Below are 16287 nucleotides of genomic sequence, written 5' to 3'. Positions count from 1 at the left end.
GGTGCCGCTAGCGTTCGCTTAGCCGAGCTTTGGCCCGTTCGATTTCTCGCCGCCAAGACGTCGAGCAGGCCGTCCGCCGCAGCAGCGGAAAACAGTACTGAGATACCAGGTGCAATTGCGCTTTTGTGTTTTGCAAGATGTTGGTAGCAACCGCTGTTTCTCTGCTTGCTCGAATTTCCGCATGGCGTGTCTGGAATTGCTGCCTCAGGCATGCCTGCGTGAGCTCATAGCGCCAAGGCCGGGCGCGGCTTTGGCTGCAACCTCGCGAACTTCTACAGCTCGCCCGCGACAGCAACGCCCGTCGGCCCCTCCACTTCGCACATCCACCCGCCAACCCCTTCTATCGCTAGCAAAGTCGTGTTCGCAGGCGCCACACTCACCATGGCGCAGGCTAATAAGCAAGGAAAGATGGTGAGTCCATTCCTACGTCCGCAAGAAACTGCAGAGTTGTTCGTTAACGACGCCAGCTGACTGTTTGAGTATCCAGCAAAATCTGGTGAGCCTGTCTCCGCGCTCGCGCTGTGCGATCAGCTCTGACTCGTCTAGATCAACTACCGCATGCGCGCTACTCTCAATGACGGGCGCCAAATGGCTGGCCAGATGCTTGCCTTCGACAAGGTCCGTGACAGCTTCCGAACCTTTCTGCAATCCTATGACGTTGACTTCGAGTAGCACATGAACCTCGTCCTCGCCGACACCGAGGAGTTCCGCCGCGTTAAGCGCAAGAGCACGAAGAGCCAGGCCCCCGGCGCCTCCGCCGCTCCCCTCGTGGAAACCGAAGAAAAGCGCACCCTTGGTCTCACCATCGTCCGCGGCTGCCACATTGTCTCGCTGTCCGTTGAAGGCCCACCTCCCGCAGACCCCTCGGCCAGATTAGGAACAAGCGCTCCGGGTGGTTCGGGTGCTCCTTCGCTCCCTGCAGGCCCGGGCATCAGCAGGCCCGCTGGCAGAGGTCTTCCCGTTGGCCTTACCGGCCCTGCCGCCGGTGTCGGTGGTCCTGGTCCTGGTGGTTTTGGGGGTTTCCCTCCTCAAGGCGGCTTCCCTCCGGCTGGTGGTCCTCCTGGCTTTGCAGGCCGCGGTGGCCCTCCTAGTGCTCCTGGCGCCCCCGGCTTCCCTCCTGCAGGTTTCGCCCCAGGTGGCGCTCCTCGTAAGTCTTCACTGGCCGTTCAGCTCATGAGATATTTACTGACAAATTTACAGCGGGCTTCCAGCCGCCGCCTGGCTTCCAGCCCCCGGGACAGGGTCGTGGTTTCCCTCCTGGATACGGAGGCAGATAAGTGGATTGTTGGCGCCGGAAGGAATCGTGAAGAAGTGGGCTTGGATTGCCCGTTATTGAGCCCAAACAACAGCCGTTGCACGCCCTGGACAGCTCCGACAAATCGGCCATGCGGCAGCAACTGCATTTTCAGAAGCCTAACGTCACCGTGGTGCGTGGGACGCCATACGAGGTATATGGGATGGGGAAAATTCTTAAGGGCGTTTTAGGGGAGTCATTCAACTTGCGAAAAGGGCAAAATGATGTAGCATAAGCAGCAATTGGACTCCGTGGTATGACCCTGTCGATAATCTGGCCCGGCCTTTTGCAGCGTAGCTTAAGTCCGGCTAAGGAACGATTGTTCTGGTCACAGCAGGACGTCTTTTCTATAATCAAGTGCACGCCAGTCCGCCTGTGGAGGCTTCAATTTCGATACCGACACGAGGATCACGCCAAGGGTCAGCAATTGTCCGACATCTAGCTGACGGCGGAAATGCTGGCCAATTATGACGGCGTTAAAGCCGCAAAAGCGGGGCACGTGACCGGGTTCCCACTTAATTCCCGCGGCGGCTCAACACCCGCCGCCTTTCGGAACTCCGCCGCTGAGTAAAGTCATTCCGCTGGAAGCTCCCCAACACCACTTTCCAACTCTCACCACATCTCCTTCGCCGCACTTTCTCCGTTTTCGCCCTCTCGCTTCTCAGGTCTCTTTTCTGCCCGTCATGGCCGCCGCAATCAAAGCTATCAACGCTAAAATCCGCTCCAACAAGGCGCTGGATTATTTCTGCTCGACCCGTACGTCTTGTTACTCCACCTATTGCGCTGCGCTTCCGGCTTCGGCCGCACAGGCGCCGCGCCCACCCTTTCTACGCTCAGCCCTCTATCGCAGCCTCAATTCCCTTGTCGCCCGAAAATAAAACTCTTCTTCACTCAGCTTCTCCAGATTCCGACTTCTAGCAATGATTCATCGCGCTGACACGCGAGCTCTGTTTCGCAGATTTCTGGGGCCCGGCCTCCAACTTCGGCATCCCGCTCGCCGCCGTCATGGACACGCAGAAGGACCCTGAAATGTAAGACATGCTCTGCTCCGACCCTACTCCCTCGAGTCCGCACCGCCCGACAGTACAAAATGTTCGCTCCACATTGCGGAATCACCCGATCTACGCCGCGCACGGTTCGCGTTTCCCCACGAGACGTCCGGGGCGTGTCACCATCATCGGTGCTCGCCGTATTGGCTACCATACCTCTGGCGGAATAACGTTGCTGAGCCCTGGTCGTTGCGTTCCACGCATGGCGGACACGCGCATTGGGCACCGGATCGATATGGCAGGAGGGCTGCGGCGGGCCGGAAGCTTCAGTCATGTTCCATGACTGCTTCTGACGGCATAGCCTCGCACTCGTTGTGCAGGCGCGGATATACTCCGTCATCTGTACCGCAACAGGAGGCCGTTAGCGCTCAACCGCGAACCAAGCACACCAGGGTCAGTTCGGAACCGCCACCGAATAGAAAGGCTAACGTATCCCTTCCTCGAATAGTATCTCCGGTGGCATGACCGGTGCTCTTGTCTGCTACTCGGCCACCTTCATGCGCTACGCCCTCGCCGTCCAGCCCAGGAACTGGCTCCTCTTCGGCTGCCACCTCGTCAACTTCTCGGCGCAGACCGTCCAGGGCTACCGCTACCTGAACCACTGGCAGTACGTCAAACTCCCCTCTGCAACTCTGAAAGCGCTTCTAACTACCATTTCAACAGCATGGGCGGCAGGGAAAAGTCTCTCGAGGCCCAGGCTAAGGAAGGCCTCGAGGCTGCGAAGGCCAAGGTCACCGGCGCTTAAAGGCATGAAATACAGCGAGAGCTATGACGGGGGACGAGCGCGTGAGAATTGCCTGAGCTCGCGCATGCGTGATTTGAGTAGGCGAGAGCACAACTTTTCTCCATTTTCGGCGGGAAAGAGACGACAAAACGACAGAAAAGCTCGGCTCGATATCCCAGTCTACCATGATACTTTCGTGTTGAAAATTTCCTTACTCCTCTACTCTTATCAGTTATTCCTTACCGAAAGTATGTTCTGAAAAGACCAAGAGAGATTTCATGCTTTATGTTCTTTTCCCGGTTTACACTTTTTCTGCCCTACTGTGCCGTTTCCATTCCCGGAGTCTTGTGTGCGTACGGATTCGTCCATTTTTATCGATGGCACTCATATTCTAGCAACTGTAGTATACGTTAAGCAGTTAAGCACCGAGTGTTCTTTGCCTACTATCCGCCTAGATCTGCAAATCCATTGATTCTTGGAAGTACATGATTTCGCCTTTCATCATTTTCAGCAGCAACATCGAATCATACACACCATCAGAGCCCAAGCACAAACGGGTGGTTCAAGCGTTCTTCCCTCATACATCCTCCTCATCACCACCCAACAAGATTTGCGCAAAAATCCTCACCAAAGAAGAAATACACACAAAAAAGTTTTATAGAATGAAACGTGACGATTACCTCTCCTGCTACATCAAACTCGTCCTCCCCCCAATCTCGGTGCCGCCCTGCCCGGACGGCATCTCGCCGTTTCTGCCGACGACGAACTCGCGGTAGATGCCGGCGAGGCGGCGGCGCTCCTGTTCGGAGATGGAGCTGCGCGTGGTCGCGAGGCTGGACTCGAAGTGGCGCCACTCGATGACGGGCTCCTTGTTCTCCTTTTCGCCGCCTTCGTCGTCGTCACCACTGCCATTCTTCTTGCTGTTCAGCCCACGGGCGGGCATGTTTGATGCTGCGGCGGCGGCGGCCTGTTGGAGCTCCTTCTGCTTCCGCCGCAGCGCCTGCATCTCCTGGATGCGCGCAGCGAGGCGGGCGCGCTCGCCGAGCGCCGCCGCCTTCTGCCTCTCGCTCGCGCCTTCGTCTTGCTCCGCGGCTCCGTCGTCCTCCTGGTCGCCGAAGCGGAAGTGCATGAAGTCCAGTCTCTTCTTCTCCTTGCCGACGCCGTTGGACTGCTTGCCCGCGGCGGCGGCGCTGTTATCGTCATCCTCGACGAGGAGGTCGTCGTCACCGAGGACGTCGTGGATGGCTTCGAGCTGCGCGTTGTACGCAACGGCCTGCAGGTCGGCGCCCGAATAGCCCTCGGTGCGGCGCGCAATCTCGCGGATCGTCTGCGCGTCGCCGCCCGTGTCGTCGAGGACGGCGGGCGAGACGCGCAGCTTGCGGGTCACGGCCTTGAGCACGTCGACGCGCTCCTCGAAGCTCGGCATGTCGCAGATCAGGCTCTTGTCCAGGCGGCCGGGGCGCAGCAGCGCCGGGTCGATCAGGTCCGGACGCGACGTCGCGGCCAGGATGTACACGCCCGACAGGCCCTCGGCGCCGTCCATCTGCGTGAGCAGCTGGTTGACGACGCGGTCCGTCACGCCCGTGCTGTCGTGGCCACGCTTCGGCGCGATCGAGTCGAACTCGTCGAAGAAGAGGACGCAGGGTTTGGCGGCTTCTGCTCGCTCGAACAGGTCCCGTACGCTTTTCTCAGAGGCGCCGATGTACTTGTTGAGGATCTCGGGTCCTTTGACACTGATGAAATTGAGCCCGCATTCACCAGCGACGGCAGAGGCGAGCAGAGTCTTTCCGCAACCAGGGTAGCCGTAAAGAAGGAGACCCGAACGTAGGCGTAGCGGGCATTGTGCGAAGATAGGGGCGTAGGTAGTGGGGTATTGTAGGGTTTCAAGGAGCGTTTGACGGGTCGCGTGCAAACCGCCGATTGAGTCCCAGCGCGTGGTGCTGGATTGGAGAGTCACGTTGCGGAGTGATGCTGGCGTGAATCCGTCGAGGGCGCGGGAGAAATCGTCTTGCGTGAGGATGACTGAGTCTGATTGTGAGAGTGAAGTGTCGCTCACAGAACGTATCAGAGATTCGCTTCTTGCTCGAGATACAAGTAAGACAAGATCGCCCGGCATGTAACCATCGGTTTGTCCGGCGAGGTCTAAGAAATCGATGTTCGGATCGACAAGGAAACTGTCCTCAGCCGCCTTGTGGGATGTGCTTGGTCGGCTACCTCCAGATACGGAGCCATCCATCCAGGCATTTCCATTTGACGCTGATGGCTGATGGCTGCTTGTCCCGTTTAGCTTTGAAAAGCGGTTTGCCTCGCCATCTGGAAGGACCAGCTTCTCGAGCACTTTTCTTCTTCCCTCTTTATTTGGTGCTTTGAGGGAAACAATCTCTCGAACAACGTGACCGCCAATAATGACGTTATGAACTGCTTCTTTGCTCTGGCCCGTGGCTAGAAGAACCACTCTCGAGTCCATTGAGCAATACTGTTTGACGATGGAGCATATGCTCTCGCTGATATGCCTGCTCCTGCCGTTTTCGCCGCCCACTTGCAGTTCTGTCTCAACCGGGCAGAGTTTGTCCAGATCGTCTAGAATGACGACGGAGTGGCCGCCTAGTCTGGCACCCCAAGCAGCTGCAGCAAACAGCCTGCCTAATGTCTCCTTGATGGTTGACACACGTGTCTCATCCGTGACAAGCGAGCGGCAAGGGAAATAGGCGGCGTGGAAAAGGTACTCGTTTCGAAGACGATGCGCCAAGAGTTGTGCAAGGCCGGTTTTGCCAGCACCAAGTCCGCCGGTCAAGAGAACTGACGAAGAATGGGTCAGATGAGACATGAGCTGCTCAATGAGCTGGTCTATGCCAACCAGAGTTGGCGGCGCCGACGGAAGCGCCTCGCCTGGTGACCAGCTCTGAAGTATGTTGGATGGCTTGCTGATATCTGGTTCGACCTCGAGCGGAATCCCCTTCTTCTCCGCTCCCAGAAACCAGGCCGGGGATTTGGCAGAGTCTGGCACAGTGCTAGATGGTGGGTCGAACCGGAGGATTGCACCCGCCCACAGGTTCTCCTTGCCTTCTACAGGAGGTAAAACCATGCCGCACGTCAGCGGACCGTCGAGAATAGCATTGACGCGATCTTGACCGTAAAGTTCTCTGATGTTTTGCGCAACTTCCTCCTTTTCCTGTTTCGATTCGCCACCAAACTTCAGGCCTGTGTTTTGTTGGATCGCGGCCGACGCAAAAGGGAAGATTTTCAGGGCCTTGACCGGAGTGGTCTTCATGAGGGAGGATTTATGAGCCTGTGGAGGCGCAGCTTCAATCCGGACTAGACCACCGAGTAGACCCTCTGCTCCAAGTGCCCTGCACAAAGTCGTGGACATGGCGACGTGCTGACTATCGGGGGCGTCATCCCAAGCATCCAACCGTGCCACAATCTTTATCCCGGGTTTTTCAGTTTCTACCTCTTTTTGCGGATCGACAGGCTCCTGGATCCCAGTTGGCTTGACAATGGAAACATAGACCCAAGTCACCCCGCGCAAGGCTTTGAGAAGAAGTAGATCCCGATCAATCCACACCTTCAAGCCCGCGTTTTGCATGTTCTCCTCCAAATCGTCGAACCAATCGCCGCCCAATGCACGGTCAACACCCCGCAGGAAGACGGCACCACGACTGCTAGCATCATCTTTTCTGCTTCTCCGCCTCACGGTACTGGCTGAACTCCGCCCACCCTGGCTCTTACGACTTGTACTTGCGACGCTCCTGCTGTCTCCACGGCCTGGCTTTTGGCGAGTTTTGGGTGCAACAATGACTTCGGCGTCAGGTGATATCTTTACGAATGGGGAAGCAGGTGGGGGTGCGGGATTTAGCGAGGTTACTATTATATTGGCGGTTGACGTCGGGGATAGATGGAGAGTGAGGGGATGCGCGGGCTGCTTGTCGGCTTCGGAGGGCGGTGCGAAGGCGGGGTTAGGCAAAGCGCGGACCTGCGACAGGAAATTAAGTTCCAGGAATTGGGCATGGAGTTCAATCACTGCGTAGCGTATAGGATTAGTAAGGGCGGTTCGGCGGGACTCTGCCTACATACTCTCCCAATCGGCGGGCGTCAAGGGCTCGATATTGATGGTGTGGGCTTGCGGAGGATCCAGATGCAGCAAGATGCCGACCTACTGTCGCCGGTCAGTGTACGCCTCATGACAGCCACACTCAAGTAGCGGAGCGTACCTTCTGGCCATTGCTAAGCCCCAGCAGACGGCCGAACGTGGCATCCAGTTCGACGGCAGCGACGTCCTGCTCCCTGCTGACAGATGTCCCTCTGCTTCCTGCAAGTCCATCCCTACCGACAACCGGAGCAGGCTTGGTTTGGGCCTGCATTCCCGTCCATCCGAGGAAGACGGATCGCTGAACGGATTTGGGGCCATTGGAAGCCGCAGAGCTGTCGAAGCTCGCTTGACGGTACGTGAGTTCAACAACGACATTTTGCGCAACCTGTGGGGCGCGTTAGCTTGGGCGTGGTGGTTGGTGGTGCGGCGGGCATCTCACGGTGTTCGCGTTCACAAGCACCGAGACCAGCGAGGCGGGTAGGTTGACGAGACAGTTCTTCAGGGAGTGCAAGAGGGCGACCTCAGCCTGCACGGCGGCTGGCTTCTTCGGCGCCGGAGCCATAGTTGCGGGAGGAGGCGAGAGAAAGAGTGGGCGTGGAGAGGCGCATTGCTGTGAAGCTTGAAGCGGCTTCCGTCCAGCTGCATCCACGAACCTCGGCCCGCTCCGCAATGTCCGCGCTGGCTGGCTGTGCGGTGCGCCGTACTACGGCAGCCCATACGCGTCGTCTGCGCAACACGCGTCGCTGAGCATCGACCGACGCGTCTGGACGCGGCGGCTGGCGTGGGTCTTGTCGGCTTCTCGTTCTTGTGCGCAAAGCCCGTCAATCCCCAGCACCCGCCCTCCACCCACCCTCGATACCCATTCCGCCCGTCGCATTGCCTCACCCATAATTCCACGCTCTTGCAGGCAATGGCGCTCCTTACTCATCGGTCCCCCGTTCACTATGGCGAGCAGCAGGGTGCGCCTCCGCATGTTGTGCTTTTGCACTTTCCAAACAATAGCTAACACAAGCTTCAGCCGCCATTGAGGACTTTCTGCGCAACTACAAGTCGTCCTCCACCGAGGCAACGGACGCTCTAGAGGGCCTGCAGCTTGATGGCGATGACGACGAGTACGATTTTATGGACGAGTCGGACGACAATGGCCCCCAGACGAATCGCCCTGCGCGCAACCCCAAGCACAAGTACATGCAGCTTCTGCATGACGTCGCCGACCGCAGGACGAACCACGTTTTGATAGAATTGGATGACCTGGATCAGGTGCGAGCTTCCTGCAGCTTGCGCTGATCCACTGCTGACATTGGTGGTGCAGTATGAGAAGAGTCTCGGCGAGGACAGCCCCAACCTCCGCCTGGTCGAATCGGTCGAGAAGAACGCCCATCACTACATCGAACTTTTTTCGCGGGCAGTCGACAAAGTCATGCCTGAGCCGACCTCGGAGCCGACGTACGATTCCCCCGAGGCGCTGGTGAATGCTCTACTGACTCTGGCACAGCTTCAAGGACGACGTTCTCGACATTATCATGACCCAGCGCGTGAAGCGTAACGAGAGAATAGAGGAATACGCCGATGCAGAAGACGAGGCCACCGCTGCCGACTCTGTCTTCCCGGCGGAACTGACTAGAAGATACACTCTGAACTTCAAGCCCCTCACTCCCTCCGGATCGAGCAGCGAGCGCGGCTCCAAGGCATTAGCGGTTAGGAATGTGCGCGGTGAGCACATAGGACACCTCATCACCGTGCGTGGTATCGCAACCAGGGTATCGGATGTCAAGCCCGCCGTCCAGGTTAATGCATACTCTTGCGACCGCTGTGGTTGTGAGATTTTCCAGCCCGTCACTGCGAAGCAGTTCACGCCGCTTGTCGAGTGTCCTTCGAAGGAATGCAAGGATAACAACGCCAGAGGCCAACTGTTCCTCTCCACCCGCGCATCAAAGTTCATGCCTTTCCAGGAGGTCAAGATTCAGGAGATGGCGGACCAGGTTCCCGTCGGCCATATCCCCAGGCAATTGACGGTCCACGTGCATGGCGCAATTGTCCGTCAGATCAACCCTGGTGATGTTATCGATGTCGCCGGTATCTTCCTCCCCACCCCATACACCGGGTTCAAGGCCATCCGGGCTGGTCTCCTGACCGATACCTACCTCGAGGCGCAGCACGTCAACCAGCACAAGAAGGCCTACGATGACATTGTTCTCGCTCAGCCCACCATCCGCCGCATGAACGAACTTGAGAGGTCCGGCCAGCTCTACGAGTATCTCTCCCGCTCCATTGCCCCCGAAATCTACGGACACCTGGATGTGAAGAAGGCGCTCCTGCTGCAGCTGATTGGTGGTGTGACGAAGGAGATGGGTGACGGCATGCGCATTCGTGGCGATATCAACATCTGCTTGATGGGTGATCCTGGTGTTGCCAAATCTCAACTTCTCAAGTACATCACAAAGGTTGCGCCTCGTGGTGTCTACACCACTGGCCGTGGTAGCAGTGGTGTCGGTCTTACCGCAGCGGTCATGAGAGACCCGGTCACGGATGAGATGGTCCTTGAGGGAGGTGCTCTTGTCCTGGCGGATAACGGCATGTGCTGCATCGATGAGTTCGACAAGATGGATGACTCGGACCGAACCGCAATTCACGAAGTCATGGAGCAACAGACCATCTCCATCAGCAAGGCCGGCATCACAACCACCCTCAACGCCCGTACCTCTATCCTTGCTGCTGCTAACCCTCTCTACGGCCGCTACAACCCTCGCATTTCCCCGGTTGAGAATATCAACCTTCCTGCCGCGTTGCTTTCTCGTTTTGATGTTCTCTTCCTTATTCTTGATACCCCATCCCGCGATGCCGACGAGGAGCTCGCCCGTCACGTCACACACGTCCACATCCACAACAAGCACCCCGAGACTGCGGGCAACGGCAAAGGACCGGTATTCACGCCCAACGAAGTTCGCCAATGGGTGGCTCGCGCCCGCAGCTACCGCCCGACGGTGCCGCAGGAGGTGTCGGACTACCTGGTCGGCGCCTACGTGCGCATGCGCCAGCAGCACGCGCGCGACGAGTCGCAGCGCCGCGCCTTCACGCACACGTCTCCTCGCACGCTACTCGGCGTGCTCCGTCTGGCGCAAGCGCTGGCTCGGCTGCGCTTCGCCGAGACGGTCATCGTCGAGGACGTCGACGAGGCGCTGCGCCTGGTCGAGGTCAGCAAGGCGTCGCTGTACCAGGACGAGCGCGGCCGCGGCGCCGACCAGACGCCGCAGTCGCGCATCTACCACCTCATCCGCGCCATGAAGGAGAGCGGCGTCGCGGCCGTCGTGGACGGCTCGGCGGGCGAGCTGGATCTGAGGAGGGTGCGGGAGAGGGTGTTGGCCAAGGGCTTCACGGCGGATCAGTTCGAGGAGGCTATCGATGAGTATGCCATGCTCGATGTAAGTTTTCGCCGTCGCTTTTTGAGATTCGACATGGGCTGTGCTAACGTGTATCGCAGGTGTGGCAAACGGCAGGTGAGGGCACGAGGCTTGTCTTTGTCGAGGCGGGGGATGGTATGGATGAGGATTTGTAAATGGAAGAGGACAGGTCGCGCAGAGTTTCTGAGATTCGGGAGCGTTCGGAGTGGGTGGACGGCATTTAAAAAAAATACACGATGGACGGGTGGCATCGATATCAGATTAAAGACGTGAGGCGGTAGGCGTTCATGAAGGCGTACGATTTTTTTTCCTCTCTAGGTTTGTGATGAGGTCGACTGAGGGATGATTCTCGATTATCCCGTTTTTTTTTTCTTACTGTCCTTTCGTGGACGAGAGTTGTACTTCCGAGAAACGATGAATGCTGATGTGTTGGAGCGTCCCGACATGCAAGCCCAGGGCTGAAGCATCGACTCGTTGAAAGGTCCCTGATGTCATCCCTCTACTTGGCTTACGAATGAGCTCGTCAGTGATCGACGCGTGACGACATGTTCTAATAGGCAATAAAAAGGGCATGTGAGCACACTTGTGTCCGGTGATGTAGTGTCTGACGATGCAAACGGCGATTTAGATTGCGATGGGCCGGTCGACTATACTAGCGGGAATTAAAATAGAAACAGATACAGACGTGGAGGTGGAGGAGGTGATGATGTTAGGTAGATCTATAGCCTCTCAACGCGCATCTATGCCTAAACTGGCATTTTAATTGTTCACGGACCAAGTCTTGCTTATTTTTTTTCCCTCCCAGGTGATCGGGAGCGAGAGAAAGCGTCTTACGCAACCTCCTTTCGAACTTCAACAATAGGGCGCGATGTGCACATATGGCGTCAGCGAGGCAAAAGAAAGAGTCAAAACAACTCAAGTGCTGGCTACCGTAATTTTGCAGTATTGGCGCGCGCAGTTCAGCCGAGGCGGCGCCTTTTGGTCCGTGCTACTATGTACTGGGGGGTGGTTAGTAGGATGCTGGCCTGAGCCGTTGTTTGTGTCAATGTATGAAACGTGCCAGTTTTTTTTTTGTGGACAGTCTCTAACAAGAAGAATTTATTTGCCGCATCGTCGTTCCAATATCTTGAAGTAGTGTGATTTATGAGTAATAATCGGCGGACTAAGTGGCACGCGAGAGGGGAAGGAAAAAAGAAAAAAAAAAGAGGCCACAACAGACACATCACTAATTCACAGGGCGTCTTTCCGTATTGGGAGTGGATGGGGAATCAGAACAATCATTGCTATGTCCATTCCGCTGCCGTCCGAGGAAGGGGGCTGTCTCGGTTCCGGATACTTTGCATGGCTTGTCAAGGGCTCGGCAAACGGGGGCGGGGGGTAGGAGGAGGACGATTGACTTTTGCGTCGAATAAACATGGGAGGTGACGCGTTCTTGGACATTGTGGTGGTGTTCGTGCGGTGCGCCAATCCGAGGCATAAAAAAAGAAACCCCCTATGAAGACGGCAGTTCTGGCGAAGCGACATGGCATCTGCCGCCGAGTCGCACGAAATAAAAATAAAAGTCAATCCTGGGTAGCGGTACGAGGCGGGCGGCACGGACGACCTGCTGTTCTGGGCAACATGTATGCTTATGTGTAGGCGGGAGCGGGATAAGTTTGGATAGGCGACGAGGGGGAGGGGGAGTGTAAAATTGGCAACTATGATGTTGCCGCCACCGACTGCCCCCAGGAAATAAAGGCAATAAATGGGCATGGTTATGGCGAGAGGGCTGTCGCAATTTCTCAAGGGCCACGTGCCGTCCGTGCTGGCTACCCGCAACCGCGGCAGCGGCTTGTCGAGCCCGGCGTGCCGTCACCAGGTGGGGAGGTCGAGCGAAGCGGCAAAAGAAACGACACGCAACCCAGGGCGGCGTCTCAGGGAGGCCGGGAGATCGGCGGCGGATGATCTCAGTGGTATGAGCTGCGGAAATAACGTCGTGATGCGGGAACAGCCGCACGGCGCACTGACTCAGTCGGGCGCGACCTGAGGGTTGGGCTGGCGGGCGGAAACTTGGGCTGGAGCAGGGCATAAAGCTGACACGAGCCGAGCGACGCGGCGGCCGGCTGAGAGGAAACAAAAAGGGCCCGCTCTCCCCTCACGCTAGCTCGGCACAAGATGGACGTGGACGACGACCGCGCCGCCAGCCTGAGCGTCAGCATTCTGGTCTTCAAGGGCGACCCGCTCGACTACCAGCGCCACCGCCACACCGCCCTCAGCTTCCGCCCGCTCTTCCACCAGGACGGCCCGCCTGCCGCCGACTCGGCCCTCGTCATCCACATCACCGGCCCGCCCGGCGAGCTCGGCTTCCAGGTCCACGACCGCTACGACGCCACCCGCGACCCGGGCCGCGAGCTCGTGCGCGCCGTGCTGGTCGGCACCCTGCGCAAGGAGATCACCAAGGCCGAGCTCGTCCAGCTGCTGGCCTCGGTGCCCATCGAAAACTCGGACCGCGAGTTCAACTGCCAGTCGTGGGTCGAGAAGGGCCTGCGCCTGCTGCGCCGCATGGAGTGGGTGAGCGAGCACGAGTTCGAGCAGGGCCTGGACGCCATGGTCGAGTGCATCCTGGAGGCCGAGGAGGAGCCCGAGGGCTGAGCTGCGCACCGCACGCACCTGCCAGCAGCTGGCCACGGAGCCGCGAAAGAGTGCAAAGGTCCAAGACGCCGGGGGAGTTGCGCGAGACAGGTGAGCGGCTGCTGCGCTCCGCCGTGGGCCATCGAGACTTACACCAGAGCTGGCAGTTGCGTGACGCGACGTCGTGGTAGACGGACGTTGGATGCACCGCGCCATTCCCCTTTCGTTCCTCCGCGCAGCCACACTAGGCCCGAATCCACCTGGCGCTCCTCCTCCAGCTCGACCCAAATTGGATGACACCAATACCGAGCCGCTCATGTTGCACCACTACCAACGTTGAAACAAGCTTCCGGCCGGCCTATTTGGCGAAACTTTCCAGAGTCATGAAGCAGCCCCGATGCTCTTCTGCTATCGCAGGCAGAGAATGCACGTCCCCACCGGCGATCCCGATGAAAATCAACTACCAGTGATGGGAGGAAGGATACGATTTGGAGGGTAATTTCTAAAGCTTCACACCACTCGATTCCTCAGTCTAGACCGTTTCCAGCTCAATACCATGTTGTCGACCATCAAGAATTCTTTGCAGACCATCATCTTCGCCACCACGGGCAGCTCTGGCTACGCTGATTCCATACTCTTCTCACGCGTGGCACCAGCATTCGCTCACAGTCCACCACTCACAAGGTTCTCACTCTTGCCTACTATTTTACCTCATGCCAGGTCACACCAGCCACGAATTTCGCCGAGAACAACCAGATGGACACCTACCATGGCGCCTAATAGTCCGGCTACGTATCCGCTCCTGGGATTACATCCCGTACAAAGCACCCCAAGACCTGGCCGGTCGGCGATCGGATGGTTGTGTGTCACAGTGCTCTACCGCGGACACAGGGAGGCGATCGCGACAGGGCCGGTGGCGGAGACAGCTTTTGCCATCGTCTCTGCGCTTCGTCCAACTGCAGCAGCCGGAGCATCTCCGCGCTTTGGAACAGCATTGGAATGTGGGTGGTGTCACAGCAACAAAGGCGCGCCGGACACACGCTGGTGTCACCTGATCCCCACGCATCGCCGTCGGTTCACGCTGGTCTACCTACTACCGCCTGCCCTCGGAATCAGTTTCTCTGTTCAGAATCATCTCACTTTGCGGACCGTGCAACGCTTTGGACCTGTCCTGGATGGGCGTCTTTGTGAGACCACTGAACAGTTCTTGAAGGAGGGGGGGAGGGGGAGAAATGGGCTAGTCGGGGTTTTGGAACGGGCGGGTGAAGCAATCATGGTGCAGGAGGTTGTTGGTGGGCTGGGATTAGGACTCTAAGGAAAGTGTGTCTGGCGGACACCCGGGGGAAGCGGGGTTTGAATTATTGTGGAGTTCTTGCGGAAAGGAAGGCAGTACATGGGAGTTGGTTTTAAAACGCTGGAAGCGACGGCTATTGGTATGGCGGATTGCGTGATGGAGTTAGGTTATGGGTTGAAGAAGTGAGAAATAGGGTTGAGAATGGGTTAAACGGACACTAACCATATGGATATCTTGGCTAGGCTGTAATCGAAGAATTTGGTGGCCACCAGATGTAATAAAAGTACCATTCTCTAGATATCTTATACACTCGTACCTTCTCAGCAGAACAACTCGGCGTGGCATCGATTAGTATCCAGTCTTACTAACGACTAAGGGATATATGCTTGAGGCTGCAAATCTATACACCTCGACCTCTCAGATGCGTACAGTATCACCATGAAAACACAGCCGTATATACGTGTCCTGAATTGATGTCAACTCTGTAAGAGCCTTATTTCGTCTTTTTAGTTAGTCAGTTTCTGGCTCTGGAGATGCACTCTGACTGCAGCACTGTTTTCACTCACGCTTTAAGCTATTAAGGGAAGACACCCGTTTGAATCTCGGTAATTCCGTTGCAAATCGATTTGATATGCTTCCGGTACCCGGGGCCATATCTTTGATGTGCCGATGCACGTGCCGTCTCCAAATATTTAGCATTATAATATGCAGAATGATCGGCTCTAAGTATCGTCGGGCTGAATCTGTCTAGCACACTGTGCAGCTCTTTCATAACCTCGTTTTCCATGAAAAGAAATGCAGATTACGATTCACTTGGGATTCTGCTAGTGTGTTAGTGAAACAAACCCTGAAGTGAACGTGATGTCTGCATTTTGCTTGGGTTCAATTACAACCACGGGCATGTACAAACCTCGGCTTCGTATGCTGAACACTTAACTCGGAAAACCCTTGCCTAATATAGCTGGTAAGCCCCCGTAGATGCACTGAGGTACAACGGTCCGTCCGAATAAGTTTCCAGGTACCATCCGCTTGGACTCGTATTAAATTGCACGCAACAGCAAAGAGTAATGAATCTGTTCGTACGGCCGGCAGAGAGACTCCGAACTTTTCTCACTGGTCTTTCGAGTCGTTTTATCGTCTTCCTGCGAGGATACTGCTGCAAGACTCTCAGTATCGCGCAGACGATGGTCAAACTAGGCATTTAGAAGTGGATTGGCGTAGTTTGTATTCTACATTCCGAAGTCTTCGGGGCAGCTCATTAGTTCTAAAAATTAACTAGAATATATACCTCGAAATGACTCCGTAGAGCATATGTACGTCATGATGACTGTTTTGACAACCTCTTTGGGAGAGGGGGTAACATGCCTTGCCGTATACGCTCGAAAAAGCTGAGTAATTTGTAACATACGGTGAAGCTGAGTGAACACTTCATCACCAAGCATGATTAGTCTGTGCTTCTCTTTCAATAGCAGCCCCGCTTAAACGCCGCCATATCCTCTGACTGCCGTGATATGATTGGCTCTGACTCGGGCGTGAGGCTGCCTCTGAGTACTAGAGTAGATGGCGGTCTTTGAGCAGAGCTTAGCATCAGAGCGAAAACGGAGCAATTAAGTGGAGGTGCTTTCGCAACAATCGAGACTACGCAGATAGAGCCGATTGGCTCAGTCACCCTGCGATTCCATCTGCTGTGGCCGATTCCACATTCCAGCCGTGTTGGGCTTCCCCTGAGAATAAGCCTTTTGAGGCCTAAAATGGCAGCGCTAGGAGCTTCTATGACGGTGATGTTCTGGCGCACCAATATTTGTCACGCTGATAGAAATAATCT

General features: G+C 56.5%; 5 protein-coding genes across 5 annotated transcripts; 4 read left to right on the top strand and 1 right to left on the bottom strand.

Moving 5' to 3' along the window:
- Positions 1-381: 381 nt before the first annotated feature.
- LTHEOB_2807 (Small nuclear ribonucleoprotein) lies at positions 382-1277 on the top strand (the record flags this gene model as incomplete). The annotated part of the gene is made up of 4 exons (XM_035511660.1): positions 382-411; positions 547-618; positions 673-1147; positions 1201-1277. The coding sequence occupies 4 exons, from the start codon at positions 382-384 to the stop codon at positions 1275-1277; spliced, it is 654 nt and encodes a 217-aa protein (XP_035363533.1).
- A 700-nt stretch (positions 1278-1977) lies between these two features.
- Positions 1978-3088, top strand: LTHEOB_2806 (uncharacterized protein; the record flags this gene model as incomplete). The annotated part of the gene is made up of 4 exons (XM_035511659.1): positions 1978-2050; positions 2253-2325; positions 2792-2950; positions 3007-3088. 4 exons carry the CDS (start codon positions 1978-1980, stop codon positions 3086-3088), a joined length of 387 nt encoding a protein of 128 aa, XP_035363532.1.
- A 667-nt stretch (positions 3089-3755) lies between these two features.
- On the bottom strand, positions 3756-7719 carry LTHEOB_2805 (ATPAse AAA+ type core protein; the record flags this gene model as incomplete). The annotated part of the gene is made up of 4 exons (XM_035511658.1): positions 3756-7087; positions 7142-7220; positions 7279-7542; positions 7597-7719. 4 exons carry the CDS (start codon positions 7717-7719, stop codon positions 3756-3758), a joined length of 3798 nt encoding a protein of 1265 aa, XP_035363531.1.
- Positions 7720-8067: 348 nt separating this feature from the next.
- LTHEOB_2804 (mini-chromosome maintenance complex protein 7) lies at positions 8068-10713 on the top strand (the record flags this gene model as incomplete). Its single annotated transcript, XM_035511657.1, has 5 exons — positions 8068-8116; positions 8176-8417; positions 8470-8603; positions 8653-10579; positions 10639-10713. The coding sequence occupies 5 exons, from the start codon at positions 8068-8070 to the stop codon at positions 10711-10713; spliced, it is 2427 nt and encodes an 808-aa protein (XP_035363530.1).
- Positions 10714-12712: 1999 nt separating this feature from the next.
- Positions 12713-13189, top strand: LTHEOB_2803 (uncharacterized protein; the record flags this gene model as incomplete). The annotated part of the gene is made up of 1 exon (XM_035511656.1): positions 12713-13189. The coding sequence occupies one exon, from the start codon at positions 12713-12715 to the stop codon at positions 13187-13189; it is 477 nt and encodes a 158-aa protein (XP_035363529.1).
- Between the last annotated feature and the right edge of the window lie 3098 nt (positions 13190-16287).

This window comes from Lasiodiplodia theobromae (genome assembly GCF_012971845.1).
Source record: "Lasiodiplodia theobromae strain AM2As chromosome Unknown scaffold_7, whole genome shotgun sequence".
Taxonomy (NCBI): domain Eukaryota; kingdom Fungi; phylum Ascomycota; class Dothideomycetes; order Botryosphaeriales; family Botryosphaeriaceae; genus Lasiodiplodia; species Lasiodiplodia theobromae.
The sequence above is the reverse complement of the archived record's forward strand: the minus strand, read 5'-3'. Positions and strand labels throughout refer to the sequence as shown.